The sequence below is a fragment of the Protobothrops mucrosquamatus genome, unplaced genomic scaffold, assembly GCF_001527695.2.
Source record: "Protobothrops mucrosquamatus isolate PMUCROS unplaced genomic scaffold, P.Mucros_1.0 scaffold285, whole genome shotgun sequence".
Taxonomy (NCBI): domain Eukaryota; kingdom Metazoa; phylum Chordata; class Lepidosauria; order Squamata; family Viperidae; genus Protobothrops; species Protobothrops mucrosquamatus.
The window spans coordinates 584,978-610,087 of record NW_015386629.1 but is presented as its reverse complement, the minus strand read 5'-3'; the positions used below and the strand labels follow the sequence as shown (position 1 = coordinate 610,087).

Genomic DNA, 25,110 nt, shown 5'->3' with positions numbered 1-25,110 from the left:
TTTTATTAGAGCAAAGTATAGTAGGTTCTGGTGGCAATGTTTACGATCATCTGATCAGTTTTTTGACTATTTTTTGTTTTCCAGCAAAAAATAGCATAATATTTATTGGCTACGCTGAATTCAGACTTATAAACATATGATTCACAAGACCGTATGGTTTGCTTAATGACTATGGTGAATTGCTTAATGACTGTCATAAAATTGAGTCGGGTCACATGGTGTGATTCAACTTACAACTGCAACAACTTACAACCAAAATTCCAGGCTCAGTTGTGGTTCTAAGTTGAAGACTACCTGTATTTAAATCCTGTTGCTATTTAAATAAATATTTTTGCATCCAGCAAGATATTAGAAATGAATATAAATGTTTCAAATAGGATAACAATTGTTAGTTTATATGGCAGCTTTTTAGATGTCACAAACAGACAATGTTTAGAGCAACTGTTGGAAAATACAGCACCTGAAATAGATTGTTATTTGAATGCTTTCAAAGTAACTCTACAGAAAGGAACAATTCAAAATGGAGTACAAAGGAATGTAGTAAACATTCAAGTATCTGCCTAAACAAAAAAGGTATATATGTGATAAATAATGAATGATGAAGATGCCATTTGCAGATCATGTAGCTTTTTTCATTTGCTGGTCACTACTTTACTATACACTATATTTTAAGATTTCTGAAAACCACAGGCAATAATTAGGATACTGAAAAAGAAAAAGACATAAGAAAAAAAACCTAGAGAAGAGTTGAAGAAGAAAGAGTACAGAAATTTAGACAAAGTCCCCAATATATGTGCATAGGTGCAGGTGACAAAATCTCTTTTTGTCCCACATAATTTCTCACAATTCCAACTTGTAGCAAATATTTAAATCATTTTTCCTGCAATCCTCCAAAACCTAAGTTAGATCTATAAAAAGCTAATTCACCATAATGCAGTGCTTGAAATTCCAAATGATTTTCTGAGTCTTAAGAATCACATGGACACTATAGTCCTCTTCTTTTTAAAATATATTTCATAACCTCAAGCAGAGATGAATAAAAGTATTAATGTCAAACAAGTTGCTCACTTAACAGTAAAAAGAAAAGTGAGGAAAGAAAGACTGCAGACATAATAATCCTTTACTACAGAATTCATGGAAGCTGACAGAGTCTTTAATCTCCCCATAAAGACATATATTATGATAAATTGCTTGACTGGAACACAATTCAACTTTAAACAATCTTCAAAATCTTCAGTTCAATTACAATAAATAGGAGTTATGCAAGTGACTCCGATGGAAGGTGACCTAGTGTAGTAGAAATATTCTAATGTTGCTAACTAAAAATACATTACAAATACTGTACCAGCCTACAATCTTTGTTGCTTTTAATTAAGACAGCTTGTAGCTAGAAGACTTCGATGCTGAATTGTTTGGGGGGGGGAGAAGACAGTTGGAAAGAAAAAAGACACTGGGTTATGAGAAATGGTTATATTTGTCTTTTTTTTCTTTGCAAGTCTTTCTATTTTAAAATCTGAACTGTCATGAAAAATGTCTTAAAAGCATTTCAGATATCCCTTTGTTGTCTGCTCTTTCATTTCATTGTTATTCTCATCAATTCTTTTTAATCAGGCCTGCTTCTGCTCCATGTAATAATAATGACTGACAAATCTGCAGTTGAAAGGCTGTTTCTAAAGATGAAAAGTAGTTATTTTATTAATGTACTTATTAATTATTATATAGATTCCTATATAGATTTTGTGTGAAAATAAGGACATGCAATTTATATACAAATTTATAATGCAGCCTGTCAAGAGTGATTTCATTTAAGGATTCGAATGCAAACTGAGCAAAACAATTAAAGCAGAATGCTATTTTAAACTCATTCATTTGAATTATATGTCAGTAGACAAATTAGATGTAAAAATATACTTTTGTTAGCTGATTTTTTGGCTATATGTTCAAGAGTAAATCTAGTCAAGATACAAATAATTATCTCAGAACACTGGAATGAGAGACCTACCATGAGACTCAACAATGCTGCAAACCTCATTCTTCCTATATTTCCACAGTTAAAAGAAAGATTGGGCTGCTACCAGATGCTGCAGCTAAATTGGGAAAGGGTGGTGGAGTGGCCAATGTCCAGAAATACAGGCTACTCAACTCAGTCAAAATCTATAACACTTGTAAACATGAATTTAAGGTACTTGAGCATGAGGCTATGACAAACACAGCACTCAAAGACCCAATAATATCAACTACTNACATATCGGGAGTGTTTTGCCATTGCCGGCAATGGGATGGGCGCGGCTTCCGCATGTTACGTCCGGCCCACGGGCCGGCAATTTGACACCCCTGACCTAGAGTATATACACGAATATCAGCAGATGTGACTTGTGACTATTGAAAGTTATGATGGGCCTCTGCAGTACTACTTATGACCCAGATTTGTTCCAGCAGCTACCCTCCCCCTGTGGTCACATGCTCATATTTTGGATGCCTGGCACCCAGCCCATATATATGGCCATTTGCAGCATCCCACAATCCCATGACCACAAGTTACAATGTTTTTCACCAGAATCCAGCATTGACTTTCAGTTTCTGGCAAAAAAATACCCAATGTTTAAAATGGAATCACCTAATGACCTCAGTGTTCACTCAGTGGCTATGGTGTTAGTTTAAGATGCCACAAAAGAGGTCATAAAATCAGGCGTGGTCAGTCACGTGCTGACCTGCTTAATGACTGGCGTAACTTACAATTGAATTTTGGGCAGTTATGGCTGAGGACTACCTTACACAGAAGTCAAATTGACTATGTTGTTGATAGAAGAAGAAGAGCTCAGTCATAACAGCAAAATCATGGCCAGGGGATGACTGTGGAACAAATTGTGAACTGCTCGTATACAAGCTCTAAATCAAGCTAATGTAGAAAACGAAAGTCAACCAATTTCCAGGTATGATCTTGAGCATTTTCAAGGAGAACATCATTTCAAGGAGAACATCATCAATTGTTTTCTAGTCTTGAACCTCATTAATAATGTACCAGAAGAACCACAACATGAAATCAAGGGAATTGTTAAGGATGAATGTTAAACAAGACTGCCAAAGAACAAGAAACAGAAAAAAGCAAAGCTATGTCAAAACAATCAAAGCTGTCAAGAAGCCAAAACCAAAAATTTCAGAGAACTGTTAGAAGAGAGAAGAAACAGTATTCCAATGATATTTGTAGAAATATTGAAAATGGAGACAGGCATGGATATAAGGAGAGTTATTCAAAAGATCTCTGAACTCATAAAGAGGCTTCAATCTCAAACAACTATGCTAGAGAAATCAGTGATCAAATATTAACTGATTCAAAGAAAATCAAACATATAGAAGGTGTATACTGACATTCTGTATAGTAGATATCAACATCCAAAATACTTAGAAGTATTTCTTACTTATAAGAATCTCTTTTACTAGAAGATGAAATCAGTCCAACACTTCAGTCAAAAGTCTTGGTAACCAAGTCAAAAGGCTACAGTTATTGAGGGAATGGGGATGTGGTGGTTCAGCAATTAAAGATGCTGAGCTTGTCAGCTGGAAACCTGACAGCCTGGGTTCAAGACCCGAGAACTGAATGATGGGGTCGGCTCCCGTTACTTGCCCCAGTTCCTGACCACTTAGCAGTTCGAAAGCATCCAAATGCAAGTAGGTAAATAGATACTATTTTAGTGAGAAGGTAACAGCATTCTGTGCACCTCGGCATATAGTCATGTTGGTCACATGACCATGGAAAAGTCTTTGGACAATGCTGGTGACTCCCTCGGTTAAGAAATGGAGATGAACACCGACCCCCAGAGTTGGTCACAACTGGACAGGGAGAACTTTTACCTTTATTGAGGGAATATCTATAGAAATATGGTTAGCAAGAGAAGAATCTGTAAAAGTTCTAACCAAACTATGTCAGCAAATCTGAAAAATGAAACAGTAGCTAACATACCAATACCAAAGAAAGGAGTGTGCAAACTGTCATACAACATCATACAAACTATCATACAAACTATCATACAACATATCTAGCATAGTGTGCAAACTATCATACAACATCCTTAATTTCACATATCAGCAAAATAGCATTCAGCATCATTTAGCACAGTTTAGAGTCTTACATGAAAAAAGACATTCCAAATATTCAAGTGATCTTTAAATAACACTGGGGAACAAGAGATAAAATTGCTGTCACGTATTGGATCAAACCCCAAAAGAAACCAATATATACTTCATTGTTTATAGAAAACTTTTTATTGTGGTCTATCATGTCAAGCTGTGGACTGTCCTTGGGAAAATGGGGATCTCAAAACAATTTGTTGTCCTATAGACAAGTCAGAAATTATATAAAATCTGGATGGAACATGGCAAAACAGACTAGCTCCAGGTCAGCAAAGGAATGCGACAAGGCAGCACACTCTCCCATATCTCTGCAACCTATATGCTGAATGTATATTGAGGAAAACTGAATTAGGAGAATGTGGTTTTAAAATTGGGAAAAGAAACACCAATAACTTGCACTATGTTTGTGGCACTATTCTAACACATGAAAGTGCAAATGATCTGCAATTTCTGTACTGAAAAAATGGGTTAAAGATTAAATGTAATCTTTACATTTGATTCATGGCAACTGGGACAGCAACCATCCTAAGAATGGACAATGAAGATACAAAAGTGGTAAATAACAATTATGAGAAATACACGTTTGGAGGAATCTATGATTGGGGTTAAAATTGGTGATAGAAATAGCAACAGCCACCGATATGCAGATGATATACCATTGCTTTCAGAAAGCAAGGAGAATCTTGAGTAGTTAATCCTGACAGTCAAAGATGAAACTGAATTTGGACTGCATCTTAACATCAAGAAAACAAAGTTAAGACAACTGCAGAGAACACACAGGTCAGAGTGCAGATCAACAATGAGACCATCAAAACAGTAAAGGAATTGACCAAAGTGGTGATTGCAACCCGGCGATCAGAAAGCGTATAAGCACTTGGAAGAACTGCAATGTCTGGCATGAATAACATCTGAAAGAGTAAATACATCAGTCTCCCAACCAAATGCAGATTAGTTAATGCAATAATTTTTCAAATTGCTACTTATGGCTGCAAAACCTGGACTCTGAAAAAGGCAGACAGGAGAAGGGTGGATGCCTTAGAACTGTGGTGCTGGAGGTGACTATTACGCATCTCATGGATTGCAAAAATAACAAACAAGTCCTAGAGTGGAACGAACCTCATCAAAAATATTACTTGAAGCCAAGATCGCCAAATAGAGGCTGTCATACTTCGGTTATGTCATGAGAGATGACTCACTCGAAAAGTCAGTCATGCCAGGAGTGATTAGCAGAAAAAGGAGAAGCTCTGGCTGGACACTATAAAATATGATATTGGAATAACCATGGTGGATCTGAAGATGGTGGGAGACAAAGGGGCATGGAGAGTGCTGATCCATACAGTGGCCGAGGATTGGACATGATTGAAGGCTGACAAGACACATTAATTATCATCCTTAAAGAAAGTAAAAAAAATATTGATACTAGCACATGGTAGAGTAGCATTGAAGGCCTTGGAAAAGATATTTATATGCCATGATGATTAAGATCAAAATCAAACAAACAATGGTTTTCCTGTGGCACTCTATGAAAACAAAGATTTCTCATTGAACAAAACAGAATAGAAAGGGTATTCATGCTTTTGAAAAATGTGTTGGAAAAAATGCTCAAGAATATCATGGAGAGCCAAAAAATCATAAATGGGTCAGAAAAGATATCAATCCAGAGTCCTCCTTCAAAGCACAGATGAACCAGACTCATATTATATTCTAGATATATGATGTAAAAAGTATTTAGAAGTCTCTAATGCTGGGAAAGATGGAAAGAAAAGTAAAAAGAGAATGATCAGCAGCAAGGTGGATGAATTTATCTACCAATGGATACATCGTTGGTAGATATGAAGGCTGAGGTCTATTTTGTGGCCATTGAGCCATCATTGTCCTGATGGCATTTAAAGAAAGTATGATATGTTATTATTTTGCTAAGTGTCTTTCACTAGCTTTCACAGAGGTTCATAAATGAAGACCAATAACAGCAATATTTACATTTGCTGTTTATAGTTCTTTAAATCTAAGATATACAGACTACGTTGGTGGCTGCTGACATATATGCTGTCTTCTGCATACAATTATAATACAAAGCTATATCAGAGTAAAACCTCAATTTAACAGACTTGAGTAGCAGATTTTGAATACAATGGACAGTATCCTTATCAGGATAGCATGCCAAAATAATGGACTTGTCCATTATTTGGAAAAGCAGTTTCAACAATAGACTTTGTTTTCCCCAAAAATGAATATGCTTCAGTCCATGTTTGATTTCCAAGTGGGGAAAGGAAATTGCTAGGAAAATTGGACACATTGGTGGGATATTTTGATACTTTATGTTTATATTCCTGTTAGTAGGGAGAAATAGAAGGTACTGTGAATATGAAGGTGATGGGAAGTGTACTGGGATTATGGTGATTAAAAATCAAGAAAAGGAGGCTGAGAAGTCTAGGAAATGGGTCAGGTAGCATCTTGGGAAAAAGTTAAGTTGAATATGGGTGAGAGCAGCATGTTAGGATAGCAGTTAATTTGGGAAGGAAGTAAACTGCTGGGAACACCAACTGTTCAAATAGCAGGCTAATGGATATATGGATGATTTAGTAAGAACAGCAATTTATTTCCTCCAACTGGTTCCTATCCTGAACAATGCTTTGTTGCTGACAGACATTTGGGAAAAATTGTTCTTAATGTCAATCTTGAGAATGAGTTCCATTAGAAGGCTAACTCTGGAAAGAGACTGGGGGGAAAAGGAAATATTTGGATTTAAGATGTACCGGCATTTAAACCACCTGTTTCCCAAGCAGTCCATTAAACCAAGGTTTGGCTCTATTTAAATACCAATTTAATTATCATACAAGGTCACATCTGGACTGCAAAATTCCAAATAGTCAAGTAAGAAACAAGTAGGTCCAAACCCTCTAACAGTCCATATTGTTGAAGCTTATATGTGATAGCTCATCTATCATGTTTTTTTTTTGTACAAACTGCTGTCAATTGTACTGACAGAGATTCTGGAAAGTCTTTCAAAACTACAATTCTCAGGGTTCTTTTTAACTTAATATCCCACAATGCACAAGGTTTTCCTAGTCTATAAACTGATTTTTTGGCAGGAGGCTTACAATCATTATTGAACAGGCCTAATTTTTTAAGACAGGATCATCTGGTCAAATTCTGCATACAAATGAATGTGATCCAGCCAACTTTCAGTGTATAATGAGGGAACAATTGTGGAGGGATGCAAGTCCATGACATCCAACTTAGGTTACTAAAAACAACACTGTCAGATGTTTTAACAAATTGGATCAGAACCACTTAAAGTATTATATGTAGGTGGCATAAGATTCTGGTTTGTTTTTTGGTGCAACAGACAAATTAGGCTGGCAACTACAGGCCTGTGTGGGGAACAGAAGCAGCTCCGGATGTAGGAGTTAATCCCAAGTCAACTCCTTTCACAGAAAAGCCCACCTGAGACCTTTTTATTTGTGAGAATTGCTTGCAGCAGCATTCTATCTTCCAAGGCATAGCAAAGGGCCCTAGAATCAACTTCACTGAGTTAGAATTGTGCCCTTACTATGAGAAAATGTCCGAAATTACTTTTAAAATGTGTTATTTTACACCCACATATATATACAAATACCACTTATGCATAAAAAATGTGTGGTTGAAATACAGCATATATATCTTGCATTGTAATGTGTATTTTAGTACATAGCTGTTCTTAATGAAATTATCCTAAGTGCGATAACTTTGTTTTCATCAAAGAAAACTTTTCTTCTTCATAAACAATTTGTATGTGCCAACTATTAAGGACTATATAGTTATATAAAATCAGTTACAAATGGAAGGTACTCCATGCAAGTTAATTTGTTAAAATCCAAACCAAGCAGATATCCTCACCAGAAGGTTGCAGTTTAGTGGTAGTGGTTTTTGTTTTTAAAAGCAAAATGCCAGAGTGTCTCAATGAGGAATTCAGTCAGGTGAAACCGCTGAAGTTTAGAGAAAAATCTCACAAGCTTTCTGTAGTAATGATGTGATTAGACTATTCAGATTGGGAAAAAAAGATATAGTAAAGTAATACTCAGATGTATTCAGTTATAGACAACCATTTTGTAGCAGACAGCCCTTACCCTTTATCTTGGGCCTGTTGGCTTCTTGACTGAGCCAACTTTCTAATATGGTCAAAGATTGAGAAAGATGTTGAATATCTTCTTTAAGAAAGTCTGACAATATAATTCCCAGATTACATTAAACGGAGAAATTTCAATCTTCACCATGTCATAATGTGCTATAAACTAAAAACTCAACTGAAGCCTGTCATTATAGCAACTTTAAAAATATTTTATTAGCTACAGTCTTATGGTATAAATTTTATGCTATTTTATACTATAAAACATAGACATTAACTTTTCATTAAGTGTGTTACTGCATTGTATTTTATTGCATGGGGGGGGGGGGGGCAGAAAGCATCAGTCAGAAGGGCCAGGATACAAAATGGACAATGGCATGCCATTCATACAGGCATCTTTTTACTTCTGTTTTTTTTTCTTCTTGTCTGTTGGGCTTGTTTTTTAATTGTAACTGTGGCAAGTCCATCTTAGCCCTTCTATCTCAATTTTTGTAAGGTTTTTTTATCCTAAAGAGGCAGGAAAAATTGCTACTGATTTAATTTAGCAAGAAAGCATTTGGTTAGTGGTAAAAAAGGACTTTAATTGCTTGTATCAGGAATAAAAATACAAGACCTCTATTTCATCACTTATATTGTAAATTTTATGACATTTTTCTTTCCAAGAACTGAAGCAAGATCCAGTATAAGTACCCTTTTAAGGTTTGCCTTTAAACTTTACCTAAAGGCTAATCTGCAAATCCATCATTTTAATAACTTTAAACATTTCTCAATAACTTTTATTTGGAATTTCCCTTGAAGTGATTTAAACTTCTTTTACTAAGGGTAGTTGAGTACTTTTTTTATCAGTATAGTGATCATCATTTTGGAAAAAGATCCTTGAAATACATAGTGGACAGACTTCCTAAAATATAAATATCCAAGATCCTTCATGATACAGTATATACATAAAAACTACTGTAGTATCTGTAAAACCCTAAACTATTTAAAAAACAAATTTGTTTTTCGTGAAACGCTGTTCTTAAGTGTAGGTAAATAAAAAAGTAGTTCACTGTTATATATCTATTGTTATAAAAGCTAGAAAGGATGCTGCATTGTTAAACATTAATTTTATATCAATTTTTATTTTATTCAGTATATATGTCAACATAATACATATGTAAGGCCTAAATGTTGTTTTATAGTCTTCATTTCTAATGTGAGACAAGAATTTCAGTAGTTCAGCTCTGATCATTCATGAGCAGGCTGGTGGTATTTTCATCTTGTTAATGATGTGCTGGTTACTGTTTTCTCTGCCATTATGTCCTAGGATGGGCAGATAGATATCTCTCCATTGCAAATCAGATCGATAACTGAATCTTCTTTATTAATGTTTTCCTGCATTCAAAGTAAATTCATTTGTAATATGTCATATTTCAACATGTTCTTTCTCTGAAAAAGTTAGAAATAAGCCTAAATATGCTTTGAACATTTTAAGACAAAGTGTGCTTATACTTTTGGTAACAAAATCAGTACTTATGAAAATACTAAAGCCATATTGTGCTAAACATCTATTTTTATTATAAAAGTTATTCACTTGAGTTGTTGAACATTAAAACTGCAAATTCTTGGAAAACCATAGTTCCATTTTTATTTTCATAGGAAAAAATCTAATTTTTGTTTCCATGAAAGAGAAATTGTAGTCATACAGGATTTAACTTTCCAAAACTGTTTATTTCTTATTCTTTTTCAACATAAAACTAATAAAAAATAGATGCCTGCATGCTTATACTATAAGCTAAACAATTCCAAAACGATCAACCACTTTGCTTGGAAATTATTACTATCCTCCCTTGTAAAAAAAAATCAAATGTTGATGAACAGTGCCTGTCCTGTAGATCATAGATTCCCCACCCCCGGACCGCAGAACGGTACCAGTCTGTGGATCACCAGGAATTGGGCCAGACAAGCAAGTGAAGCCCCATCCGCGCGCATGCATGGGATCCAGGCAGTGTACGGAACCATGCTTCCCAAGGTCTGTGGAAACACCGCCCCCCACAGAACCGGTTCCTGGCGCCCAAAAGGTTGGAGCCCATTGCTGTACATACATTGTCAGAAGTGAAGTTGAGTCATAAAATCAGATACCCGAAAATATACAATATGGGAATTAGTATTTCACATTGTTAAAATGTTGCTTTTGGTCTGCCACGTGAATGGCTGAGAAAAGCAAATTGAATGTACAGTACTTTCGCTGTTTATCAATAAGAAAAATAGAAACTGAGTTTGAAATATGCAGACAGTCTCTCAGAAGTCTAGTACTATGGCTTGGCCCGTAAGGTGAAAAGCTGGAAATCTCAAATATCCTCTCCCTTAAGCCCTATGTTATACACCATGGGTGGCCAACCTTTTGGCCTGCCTTGCACGAAGAGGAGTTGTCTTGGGCAGCATATAAAATATATAGTTTTATAATATAAAATCACATAATAATCTTGTGGGTGGCATTTACTAGCTTCCAGGGTTGCATGTGAAGCTTGGACCGCAGATTGGACATGCCTGGAATACACACTCTGACTCTCCCTTTCTATCTGCATATAGCAGCTTGGTGGACCTCTCCCTAACCCTAGTCTAAAAACCCTTTTAACAACAGGTGCTGTTATTCTGATGAGAGATAAAATTAGGAAAAAAAAATGAGATAATTTCAACAGAACCACTTCCCAACATGTTACTAGAAGCTTCAGCTCTTTCACTCACTCTTTTGGGGAGACACACCAATTCATAAAAGTGACAAAAAGAAAAAAAAAGATCATATAAAACATCAAATTTTAACTTCAAATTCTAACATACAACAACACGCCCTCATGGGGAGAAGGATGGATTAAAGGTGGATCAAGGGTCTTAATAAAACAGCTGTTTTCAGACTAAACGTTTGCAGCCAAATCGCCAAGCTCGGAGATCAAACCAACAGCCCCCACAACTGTTTTCAACTGAGACAATCAAAGATGCAGCATTGCAGTTAGACCACAAGATGGTACTGGTCAGCAACAAACTGCTAATTTACTATATAGCTTACATATAGTCCTCCAAACTTATCAAGGAAACATTACGACAGACTATAAAACTGAATTCATTGCAAGTACTGTATATAATAATTTCTCTGCTAAGAAATGTGATTAAGAAACTGAAAATAAATACAGAGCAAATGCTTGATGTTATTGTTTTATATATGCTTTTTATTTTTAAAATAAAAGCTATTTATCTAGTCACATTCATGAAGATCTTACAGTTAATTAACTACTGAGTATGATAATATGTTTCTGGAGAGAGGAGATTCTTTGCTGGGTGTGGTACTATGTCTGACAGATATTTGTATGATAGTAATAATTATGTAATTATATATTTTACTTCAAATCTATCATTTTGACCAAGCCAATAATGAAAAAGGCTAACAACATATTCAAAAAAACAGAATACATAGAAGCAATATGATTTCTTTGTAAAATATACAACAGTGTTCACACTATAAAAGCAATTCAAAAGACCTGAAATAAGCAGAAGCCAAATACAACTCCTAAGAAAGCACAGTCCACTATTTAGGAATGACATAGTCTCTTAGATAATAAAGAACAGATTTGGTCCATCAAATTTCCAGATTCACACAATATAGTTTCACAATGGAAACTATAATGGAAAAAAAAAGAAAATAACAGTTGAAATTTTGCACAGCCCAAGCAAAGTAACAGATCAAGAAAGAATATTAAGCTATTTGTCTCATTCTCTCTTTCTTACAGCTCCAGTAGGATTTCTCTTACCAGCATTGTTAGTGATTTCTTACAGTCTACTTGTACCAACTGTTTCCAATTCCAATTTCCAATTCATGTCTTCCAAAAAAGCACTCCTAGAAAAACTACTGGGGAATATATTGCAGATTAAACTAGTTTTAATAAAACAAACATATTTTGATTGTTTAAATTACTACTAACATTTTTTATTATGTGCTCTACCTTCTGAAGCCTACAACAATGAACAAAAGAATACAATCTTTAATTTAAAAAACATGACAATAACTAAATCCTGTAGAAGACAATAACAATGCAAAAAAAAATAATCAATTTTATTTTAAGAAATCTGTCTAAAAGACAATCTCCTCTTTGAGCAGTTATTTTCTTACAAATACCTGAGTGCTCTTTAAACAACTACAGGCTTTGTATCCTGCAACTGATTACTATATCCCAATAATTCAACAATAAACACTTGTCATGGCCTGGGACTATTAGCATGCTTGCTCAGCACTATTCCCACTTTCTGTTTCATATCATAACATAAACAAGTAGAACTTCACTCATAGCCTGAAGCTACTGTATGGCATAATCTTTTGCATAAATACAGTATATTCTAAGAAAAGGTATCTAGGTTTTCTAGTATGGATCCAGGTAACCCACTTCTGCCAGAGGCTTTTGTAGCTGCAGACCTACCACCTTTTCAATAACCTTTTACACACCCCCTCCACTTTGGCGGAAGGGTGGAAATTGGAGTCTCTTCCAATCCCCATAGGTAATCCAGAAGTATATCAGATCAGTGATAATGAACGCCACTGGATGATATACGAGGCCAGGATAGTTGCACCACCATCATTCTCACTTCATTAGAGGTCACTGACAAGCATGAGCGATTTTGCATCAGTATTATATCCCAGACTGAAACCTAACTGATAATGCAGACAATTCATTTCCTCCAGGGTCCTCTGAGCCACAGCCTGACCACCTTTAAACAAAGGAAGGTTGAAGATTGACAAAAAAATTGTCCAGTACTGCTGGGTCCAGGCATGGCCTCTTGAGGAGGGGGCAGACAATCACCTCCTTTAAAGTAGATGGAAACTCACCTTTCAGCAAGGAAGCATTTACTATAACTTGAATACAGCTGTGTGTTCTCAGGAGCCCTTAATCAGCCAGGAAGGACATTGGTCTAATACACTGGTACCAGAGCTTACAGTCCCAAGGATTCTATTCCACCTTTTCAAAAGCCACCCAATCAAGCCCAGATAACCAGACAAAACAAAGGACCACTCATCTTCCTAGGACCAGAATAGCTGGAGATCAACGTTGAGTGAATCCTAAAACAATTTTTCAACAGATGCTTTCACAGTGGCCCTAGAAAGGTTTATCTAATCACTTCCTTATCCAGAAAGGACCAGATCACCTGAAACAAGGTCACCAGCAGACTATCAAAGAAATAGGCATGTTTCACCAACCCTTATTACTACCAGGTTAGTCTTTAATAAAGGCTCTTACTTTATCTGGTCAGAACCATTCTTCATGTTCCACCAGAGACAATATAGGCATTTCTTATGAAACTTCATTTCCCAGAGTTCCTCTGAGAACCAGAGGGACATGTGGGCTCCAATCACATAGAGTTTGCATAGGCATGATCTAATCTAAGGCTGCTGTCCCTTGTTCATTCTAAGCAGTGACTAAGATCTCGATTGAAGCATAGACCAGAGCTTCAGGACTTATCCCAAGTTTCCTCTGGAACTCTGTCAGGTCTATCAGGCAGTTAGGATGGACTAACTGAATAGGTTGTTCCTCTTCTTGCAGCAGGGGCAATCTGATAAGTTCCAAAGCTAGCAGGAAGTGTTCCATCAGTTATTTTAAAATTCAGTGATACCTTTATTTTACAATAAAGTTTGTATGCAAATTTCCATAGCAATTTATGTCATTTGCAATATGCCATCATTACACAAACTTGTCATTTCTATAATGAAAATGAAAATTTGAATGAAAAATTGTCATTTATGTAAATCATGAAATTGACATAATGTAATTTGCATCAATGCTCATAATGTTCTCATGCAATTGACAGAAAATTGTTCCGATGAATGAACAATTAGAATAACAGATAACCTTCTTTACCAACTGATCTTTTAAACCAAGATTTCACATTTATTGCTTTTTTCCAAGTTGACTTTACATACACTAAGCACTCAGAAAACAAACACATTTTAAACATCCAGGGTTTTTTTACCCACAAATCCTAAACTATTTCAATAGTACAGTCATTTTTAGGGTATACTGTTATCTATACTTTTTATCTTACAAATGCAATGTCTTTAAAATACTTTTTAATATGAGAAACAAGAACTATAGCAAATCATGTCATACCTTCATCTACAGAGGCTTCACTACTATACCCATCATACTCTGCAGACAAAGGACTATATTTTTGTCTGGTTTCCCAAATATAATTTTTCTGTTGTCTACTGTCGCCTGCTGGTGGCCATGAATTTTGTGTTCTCGACAAGGCTTCATGGTATTTGCCCAGTGCCTCATCTTCACTCTCCGATGATGAACCATGCTGGTCTTTATTTCTATATAAGTTATCTATTTTGGGAAAAGAGAAAAAAATGAACAGATGGTGATATATTTGTTATATTTGGCTAGACACTGAGTAGCTTAAATATGAAAATAACCAGACAATCAACATAAATGTATTCATTTATTAGTTTTATTAATGCTTCAGAAAGCCCAAAACGTCTAGTGGAGAAATAATCACGTTCTCAAGGAATATCAGGGTTATCTCTGAGTTGTTTTCTAGCTTTTTGATATCATTTAATTCCTCCATTTGCATTTTATTTTGTCCCATCCCAATATTTCACTGAATTTCTCACTTTTCTTTCTAGAAAGGGTATCAGATTTATAAATAACATTGAAATAAGTAGTTTACATTATTCTGTCTATTGGATACATATCTTTATTAAGAAAACCTGTTTACAGTTGTTGTTTTTTGAGCAGAAAACCTCAGTACAATCAGATCTTATTAATATTTGAAAAGAAGATCACAAGAAAATTCCAAGGCTGCAAGCTAGTTTGGGAAGTCAAAAAACACAGTGAAAGAAAACAATAAGAAACTAGTTCTATATTGTTGCTATGCAGACTAATGGATGATTCCAGGAAGTCATCAGGAGTTGTATGACTAAACCAAATCTTTTTCTTACCAAGCAGGAGAAGAACTGCATTATGACTTCATAATTTCTATGTAGGTGATTCTCTTTTACTATTATTTCTGAGAGATTCATATAGGTAGTTCTTGAATTACAACCATTTGTTCAGCGATTGTTCAAAGTTAAAGCGGCTCTGCACTAATGGTACTGTTGTAGCACCACTGTGGACACATGATCAAAATTCAAGCCATTGTAGTCTGCTCACACTTATGACGGCACAGGGGCTTCTACTCCCCACACCCACCTAATTCACCCCATTTCTGGCTTTTTGCCTCCCTGCACTCCACCACCCCTGCCTCCTTGAATTCCATTGCTCCAGCTGACCAAGCATATCCAGCATGGTTCTTCATGAGGCAGCAGCTGGCCATGTGAGGCCTTCTTCCCATGCTCACATGTTGCAGTTTCTTCATGAGACCAGAAAGAAGGGCTCACACGGCCAGCAATTCATGAACCGGGCATGCTTTGTCAACTATGGAAAGTATTATTTTTATTTAATACAATACATACAAAGATCAAGGAAAAACAGAGGAAAAATGTGGAAAAAAGTTTAATAACTGGTATTTAAGATAAATAGCAATGTTTAGTACAGAAAAATGTTTTGAAACTTAGAGGTATAAGGGTGAAGATTTGTTCTCTGAGCTTGTGGGAGAACGATTCTTCGCCCTCATCCTACACCCGAGCTACAGATATTCACCACTACTGCAAATCTTAGAGGTATGTCAGTAAATTGTGCAAATCAATATTCAGAAATTGTGTATAATGTTAGCAAGAATATAAGGCAATTTAGGTAATCATTTTTTCACTGACTCTCTGAACCTCTGTTGTTGCCTGAAAACCTCTCAAAAGGATTTGAAACTGGGGATGTATATTACTTTGGATTTGAATACAAAATGATATTTTTTGGAATACCTGGGAACATAAACAGAGTAACTATCTACCATTCCTTAAACAAAATGCATCTTCTTTTGGAGGCTGTACAGCATCTTTTTCTACAAAAACATAGCTTATTTTGAGACAGATATTAAATTTGTGCTGCTGCATACTCTGAAGGACCTTTTTGCCTTCAAATCCAAATATTACACAGTCTTATTAGAGAGCCCTTCTGAGCCACAGGGACAAAATTGGAAGTGGTGAAAGAAGAAAAGGAGCCATTTTATGAATTGTACTTTCGTTCATAAAAATAGAGCTACAGTTCTAGGAAAATACACATATCATAAAAAGAATTGTTTTATAGATAAATGAATTCCATAAAACAGCTAAGAAGAATGTAGTAAAAGATCTGGAAAGGCTGAATGTATTAAGTATGGCTATGATATGACACCTCACCTTTTTCTGGTGTCTTCTTACTACTCACTTCTTTTAAAAAACTTTCTGAGTACTTATTCTTTTCCTTTTCATTTTTCTTTGAAAAATCAGATGTTACATTTTCTTCTTGCTTTGTCACAAGTGTCTTGTATTTGTTTCCTTTTACTTCATGAAAACGGTTTAGTTTTTCAGATCTTGAGTCTGACAGTTCTAGTGTTTGTTCCTCAGTTTCTTTAGGTACTTCTTTAGTGTTTTTCAAGTCAAGTTCTGTTGGGTTTTGTTTTATTTTTTCACACACACTTTCATTAGATTGATTTGATACAGTATGTGACTGTCTACCTGGTTCATGATTAAGAAATTCCCCTGGCTTATAAGTACCGTAATTTTCTCTGCGGTCTTTTGATATATGTTTTTCTAAGTAGTTAATTTTGCACTGAGCATGTTTTATATGTGACTCACAAATTTTTGTCTCAATAAAAAATTTATTTGGTTCAGGAACATTTTGCTGAGAATCTATTTTGCCTTTATCAGGACAAAGCCTCCTACCATCATCTGTACATATTTTTGAAGAAGCACTTTGTCTGTGTTTTTCTTCTGGTACACATTCTTCTCTCACAAAATTTTCTTTAACATTATTTAGTGATGTCACTGTTTTACCTTTGTCTGGCAGAGGTTTACCTTCTTGCACTGTACTAGTTGTGCTTTCTGTCTGAAAACTGCTTAACATGCTTGTTACCTGCTCTGTAATAGAGTCAGCTACTGTGTAGCTGACATCACCAACAGCACTAGTAAAATCATCTACAGCATTACTTAATGTGTCAACCAGGGAAGACACAGAAGGAACTCTGAGATTTTGTTGCAAATGTTTGAAAAATGACATATTTCAATTGTATATTAATAAATTAATATGTTACAAAAAATCACAATATTGTGAATGGGTCACTCCAGCTATTTATTTATCTTTAACTAAAGGGCAATTAACATTAGTCTTCTGATTTGATTATCTTGAAAGTAATACATAGGAAAAGATATTTTCTTTATGAAGCCAGAATCAATCCTTTTCTAGGATGTTTACAATATTATAGTAAAATATGAACTACTTATAACCAGATATTTAACATATTGAACAGCAGGTGCTGGATTTTATTCTACACCTGCAAAGGAAAAGTTTAAATATTTAAAGAATATACCAAAATGAATATGCTTTGGGCTAGTGCAAAACAATAATTAATAACACGCATTCCCTGCCTTTTTCTAGTATAAAGAACTTATAAAGTATGCCCTAACATAACTTTATTCCAGACTGAAAACATTCCAGAGGCTTGGATATGATCTAAAAAAAAATATAAACATAAAAGCCTAACTTAAATTAATGGGTTTATCTAATTTCTGGTTGCACTCAATGTAGATAAAAGGTAAAACCCATCCACCCTACTCATCAGTTAGATGTAGTGTTTTGAGACACTGCAGCAACATCCAGGTCAGGGCTAAGATGATGCACTCAGTAGTCCAAAAGACCAATGTATCAGAAAGGAAATAATTCAATAACTAATCTTAGCTTCAGCTGGATAGTCTCTTCCACCTCTAGCTTTCTTTATATGGAGGAATCTATAAGAACATTCTCCCATATATCTGGGAAAATACATTTGTTTTGCTATATTTTATTCTGATGGTATAATTTAAAAATTCAACACTTCAACTAAATGAAATAATTTCTCTAAATAAATAATTGTGACCAAGCACTACAGACACATTAATAAAAATATTGAGTTTACCAGATACGTTTTTATTTCAACCAAACTTTCATTCCATGATACATTACTGCCCTAGAAGTTTTCTACGTCTTTCAAAATCATATGTTGCAGAATTTTATACTTACGCAGTTTGTCCTGTGAATTTTTTCGGGAACTGTAATGGGAATTAAGGTCTGGAAGACCTCCAATATTTTCAAAACACATCTTCTTGTTAATATACAGAAATAGAATCAACAGCAAGATGATAAGTACCCCAACTGCTGATAGAAATCCAACTGCCTCAGGAGATACTAGAAGAAACAAAACCATAATCAGAGTGCAAGACAATTTATAATAATCAGATTATCTTACCCTAAATTATATGCAAGTACATAATAAGTAGTCCTCAACTTATGATCATAACTGAACCCATGATTTTGGTCATAAGTCATGATAGTCATGACTTATGTGACCATGCTCAATTTTATAATCTTTTGCAATGATCGTTAAGTAAACACCATGATTGTTAAGTGAATCTATTGATCGTTATTGGGCGATTTTGCCAGAAATCAGAAATAAATGCCAGTTTCCACCAAAACTGAAATGCAGGTAGTCCTCAATTACTGTTTAAATTACAGTGGTGCTTACAACCATTGCTTGAAATTATGGCCATGCAGTGCCCCTGAAGCTACGTGATTGCGATCTGGGCTCTTGGCTTGTCACTGCACACTTTCAATAGATTGTTATGCCCTCTGTGAAAATGTGATTGGCATTTGCAATCTTCCCTTCTGGCTTCTGGTCAACTGGGAAACCAGCAGAGAAGATTGCAAGTTGCTTTGTTTTTACAGCATAGTGCACCAGCTCCCCTTCCTGCTGCGGGCTAGAAAGTCCAGGGAGGATAGGGCAATGCCGCTGCCTAAAAATGAAACTCTCCTAGTATCATTTATACAGTGCATCACACCAGCTTCCTGCCCCGGAAAGAAAGAAAGAGAGAGAGAGAGAGAGAGAGAGAGAGAGAGAGAGAGAGAGAGAGAGAGAGAGAGAGAGAGAGAGAGAGAGAGAGAGAGAGAGAGAGAAGAAAAAGAGAGAAAGAAGGAAAGAAAAAGAAAGAAAGAAAGAAAGTGAAAGAAGGAAGGAAGGAAGGAAGGAAGGAGAGAGAGAGAGAGAGAGAGAGAGAGAGAGAGAGAGAGAGAGCGCCAGCACGCTGAGCTAGAGAAAGGAAGCTCAAATCATCGTGATCCCAAGCTTCCTTTCTCCAGCCCAGTGCACAGGTTCTGGGCCTGGAAGGGAGCTGCCTGTTCTCTTTCAGAAGGCAGTTCTTTGGTCCATTCTTTTAGCAACTACATCTGGGAAGGGTGGGACAGCAGTAACTGAGCAAGGCCGCCACATGGACACCTCACTTCATGACTTCAATGACCTACAATTGTAATGGGCAGGCTCCATTACAGTACCAAGTCTAGGACTACCTATAAATCATGGTCACATGACTGCAGGACACTGAAAGCAGCCGTAAATATGGGTCAGTTGCCAACAGCTCAACATGCAGGTTATGTGACAGAAGAGGGCACCCAAATAGTGGAACTTTGAATCCAGTATCATGAAGGCTTTAGATTCTGAGTCTGATGACATGGAACTAGCTCCTCAGATATCTATGGAAGGCAAGCAGTTGGCACCAGTTGAACAGCCAACTGAGTGGCAGAAGAGGTGGGGCTGGTCAAAAGACAGAGGAAACAGCTGCTACTGTTACGCAATGAGGAAGATGAACTGCCACCCCTTTCCAATGCAAGGGCACACAGAGCAGTGTAGGGAAGAGCATGGAGGTCAGTGAGGCTACTTGTGAGAAAGCAACCCTACTTTCCCAAATGAGACACACTAGGCTGTTCTGAGGAGCTTGGAATTAGGACTGATGTCAGAAAAAATCCTCTGTTACTCCAGCTCTTTGTGCCTTGCCTCATTTCACTTTGCCTTGCCTCATCTCACCTTGTTCCTTTGCCTCATGCTTTTGGGAACTTACTGGTCCATAACCTCTTATATGCCTTCGACTCCAGAACCATTTGACCCCTCTTATTCTGACTTCCTGGAACTTGGAACTCTTTATTTATTCAAGTTGCTAGACAGGTGGGAACTTGGTTACTTTACATGTGTTGGAACATGGCTTTTTGTTACGTTTTAGTTATAACAAGTTTGCAACTGCCTCTTGGGTGTGTGCGTGTGCTTGGCCTGAGACAGGACATCTGAGTCATAAGTAGCTTTTTAAGGTTGCATTGTAACTTAAAATGGTAGGTAAGTGATTGGTCATAAGTTGAGGACTAGCTGTAGGATCTACTGTCTGATTTTAAAACTTAAATCTGACTTGACTACCAATAAGTGACAAACTGTGGACTCTTATTTTAGAATGCCATCAATGATTTCTCATATACATTCTATCAACCAATCCTTTCCAATGATCCCAAAGAGTAGTTGGAGTCAAACTTTTTGCATCATGACAGGTCTCCAAACCAATTGCCTGTATTTCTGTCTGGTTTCCGCAATTCCCAATGCTATCCTTTGGACTACAGCAGGGTTTCCCAAACAGGGATGCTCCCACCCCTGGGGGTGAGAGACAATATTCCAAGGGGTGCGAAAACTTGGGTTTTCAAAATTATAGTGCATATGCATAATTCATTGTCATTATTTTGAACCTTTGTAAGGGGGGCGAGAATATATCAGAAGCGTTCTAGGGGTGTGGGGTATAGAAAAGGTTGGGAGCCTCTGGACTACAGCATCAGAGGAAACACCAAGTAGCAATCTTAGGACCATCAGAACTAACAAGACAGTATGTGAAACTGTACGTCAGTGTTTCTCAACCTTGCCAATTTTAAGGCATGTGGACTTCAACTCCCAGAATTCCACAGCCAGCATTGAATTCTGGGAGTTGAAGTCCACATGCCTTAAAATTGGCAAGGTTGAGAAACACTGCTGTACGTGGAGCTGTTCAGGAAGGAAGGGAATGTATGTTAACTTATGCTCAAAGCAAAGCCAATCTAAAAAGCAACATGAGTACCTATGCAAGTAGTCCTTGCTACCAATGGCAATTAGGACTGTGTTACTAAGTGATGCAGTTCTAAAGTGTGATGCCCTATGATCACACTGAATTACAATGGCAGTTGTAGCATTCCTGTGGTCATAAACAAGTCCTATGTGGTCATTAGGAATGATGTCACATGATTGCTTTTTGGAACCTCCTGCCATCTTCCCATTGTCTTTGCTTGTCAGAAGCTGACAGCCAAGGTTGCAATCACATAACCACAAGCTTGCTGCCAAGCACTCGAAACATGATCATGTGACTGCAGGGATGTTGCAACAGCCACAACTACAAGGACCAGTCATATTCCTCCTCAAACTGTCACAGTTTGTTAAAAACGACTAACTGTATGACGTCTCCTAATCTGAGAGAAAAAGCTTCTGATTCCTGGACTGTGGAAATAATATTTTTGCAAATGTTTTTGGAAAAATTCAACATTTTAAAAAAATTAATTTTTACATTTTATATAATCATAAATCCAAAATTTACTTAATGGCCTGCTATTGTCCTTTGTATGTTCAGATGGTAGCAGTAGTTAAGAATTATTTGAAGCACTTGTAACTGGGGTGTCAACTTTTTTGTGCACATTTGAAAAACAAATGTGAACTTTGATTCATTTATTTAGCTACAATTAAATATAATTAACATAACAAACAAAAACCAAACAAAAAAATCCTCTTCTGTCATATTTCAAGTTATCAAGTTATAACTTGATAAAAATGTTTGAGATCTCCGAAAACCATATTCAAAGTTTTTGTAGCTGCATGTAATGCTATATCATTAAGTAATGGATCCCTGCCTTACAGACCTAGATATCTTAAGGAATGTCTTTATCCATATACTGTAACATTTTCTTTCATATTTATGTAGGAACTTTGTTTCATATTACTTTTCTATTAGATATGCAGTGATAAATTATAAATGGCAGGACTTTTCAGTTATTATTATTTGTAATATTATTCTCTTTTTGCCAACAATAGTTAAAGTGGTCTTAATATATTACACAGTTTGTAACATGTGTTTTAAAAAAGTGAAAAAATGAATACAGTGTTCATTATTAAGTTTGATATCAAGTGAATTATCTTAAAAACCATTAAGAGCACAAATATTCCTTTCACTTTTGCTAGAAGCTTGGCTCCAGTTTAACCAGAACTCAAATTATTTTTTCACTATTAACAGTTGTAACACATGTTTCAATGAGGTTAGGAAGGAAGTTTAAATCTAATCCTTTTCTCAAGAGAAACTGACATTCTGGGATAATCCTACTTTGAAAATGGCAGGAAAACAGCAAGAAAACTATTGATATTCTGGATCAGCTAACCATTAAACTGTCTTTCAAAATAGTCACTGTTGCAGTTTGTGATCCTATCAATAAATACAAGGAGTCCTGTTCATCACAATCAGGAATCAAAGCAACATTGATATTATGATACAAATCATATTTAATGCAATCAAAATATTAATTATAAAGCTGTAATTAAGTATATTTACCTGTCCTTTGAATAAACCCTTTATCTAATGCTATTTAATGGGGTTAAGGGAATACAAGAAAGAGGGTGCAACTTTAGCATCATCTAGATCAGTTTAATGACAAATGTATGTATTTGGAAGATCTGTGTTGTATCAATTGGCACACTTGGATCATCTTTAAAGAGTATAAACAGCCTTTATATAGAAGACATGCATTTATATTAGTACATTTAATAAATCTATAAATCAATTGAAAAATGGCATCAAGCAGCATTTCTATTTCCAAATAAAGAATGAGGTACAGTGCAGTATATTATGCTATATACCACCTCAATATAGTGGTCAGCATTTAAGTGGGCATAAATGAAACAGAAACAGTATTAATTCATTACAGAAAGGAATACTGATTCCTCATCAGTTTAAATGCCAGGAATTGATACCAATTATATAGATGACATCTACAGTGACATCCTAAATAATTATTCAAAATTGTATCCTGAAAGCTATTAAAACATTAAAAAGTAAATTAAATGAATAATACATTTTCTAATTATTATCAATCCTTTAAACATTTTTAACAAGCCGGGTAGTTTGATTTAACATTGTTGATACATACAGAAATACAAAGAATGATTAAGATTTACTAATTTTTACTATATCTATTTTTTTCTTTAGCAAATTAAAATAACATGCTCCTTTATCACAAAATCAGTATTTCTGTCACACTTAAAATTCCAACTATACTTGAATATAGTCCTAAGAATATTATTTAGTAAGATAAAATAGATAGAATTATACCTGTAATGTTTTCTTAACTTACATAAAGTGTTGACTCACAATTTCCAATGGCATATGCCTTGTATATTTATCTCCCTTCATGTCATTGATAGCTTAATTATTAATGATGTCAGTGAAATGTTATCTGCCTTGTGTACAAATGAAACTAATATGGGCTTTATCTGAAAGCCATCATAGCCATTAATATATTTATGCTTTAAAAGTCAATTCAATTTGAAATTAAACATAACATAAAGAAGAAATCTAGCAATTGACAAGTGTAAAATGCAAACATTATTTATACCAGGAGCAAAGCTCAAATTTTATACATCTTTTTTCGTGCCACGCAATCAACAGGCTGAGGGAATCATAATTCTGGACATGTAAGTAATTAATCTGGTCTTGGGCTAGCTTCTAACTTTGATCTGGCTTCATTGCAACTTGCCATTGAGTTGAGGCATTAGGCTAGGATGAGAATATGACATAATAGATCACAACAGGCAGTCCTGGAAGGAAAGCCTCCATAATGGGCCAAGGTGTGGAAATGCCAAGGGCCAACTGTCATGAAGGCTGATATGGAAGCAAAATGTCATTATTTATCTGGAAACAATGTAAGCACTATTATGTCCTCCTCTACCACCTGCAACTAAAGAAATCCTTATTAACAAAGCGGTAGTACACCCATCCATAGATGACAGGATTCTAACAATGTTAAGAAAATTGCATTAGCTCAAAATCCATTTCTCACAGGTCATGATGAGCACTGAGGTACTAAACATCAATAAACCAGTGCAGAGATTTCAGGATGTAAAGTGAGATATTCTTTTCTTGTCCGTAATCTCTCAACTCTGGCAATATACATAGATATACAATATACACAGCATAATTAAAAACTAAGTGAAATAAAACCCAAAAAGTATCAAATTCAAATCAAATTACTGTCAATAAAATCAAGGCAGTTGTAATTCTAAGTAAATACCAAATTTACTGTTGTAAATAACCTCTTTGGAATAAAAGCAATAGGAAGAACTAGAGCTTTAAAAACCTAACAATCTATAAGTATATCAAGTAAAAATCAAGTGATATACAGTATAATAGGATTTACTACTACTTTATTTATGCTACAGCAATTATAAAAAGAATCAAAGATATTCCCAATATGCCAAATCTAAAGCGCATTTGTATTGTGAAAGGACATGTTTTTCCATGGTAATTTTTTTATATACATTTCAGGAATCAGCCATTAGATGGCATTAGAAGTCAACTAATGATACAAAGGGTTTCAGACTACACTTTTAAAAGTTTGTTTTTTTTCGGTTCCTCCAAATTACTGGAATGTTCCTCTTAATATTGGGCAAAATCAAGTTAAAATTAATAAGTATTCTTTTTGGAAAGGAAAGATTTATTTATTTGCTTAGATCCCACTTCAATCAACAAGTCTTGATGTTGCAGGAATCTGGGTTGGTCACCGGGACTTGAGCTTTTGACTTCCGAGCTTTTGTACTAGTCCAAAAGCTGGGTAGTCAAAACGTCTGCTCGACTCAGATTGGAT

General features: G+C 35.6%; 1 protein-coding gene across 1 annotated transcript in view; it reads right to left on the bottom strand.

Annotated features, from left to right (window-relative positions):
* The window catches only part of SYT14 (synaptotagmin 14), a 52,879-nt gene extending 35,485 nt beyond the window's left edge, over positions 1 to 17,394 (bottom strand). The window contains exons 1-2 of the mRNA XM_029283928.1: positions 16,536 to 17,394; positions 14,371 to 14,589 (exon numbers count right to left, since the gene is read on the bottom strand). Of these exons, the coding sequence (XP_029139761.1) occupies positions 14,371 to 14,589; positions 16,536 to 17,394 (1,078 nt within the window). The remainder of the gene's footprint in view (positions 1 to 14,370; positions 14,590 to 16,535) is intronic.
* Between the last annotated feature and the right edge of the window lie 7,716 nt (positions 17,395 to 25,110).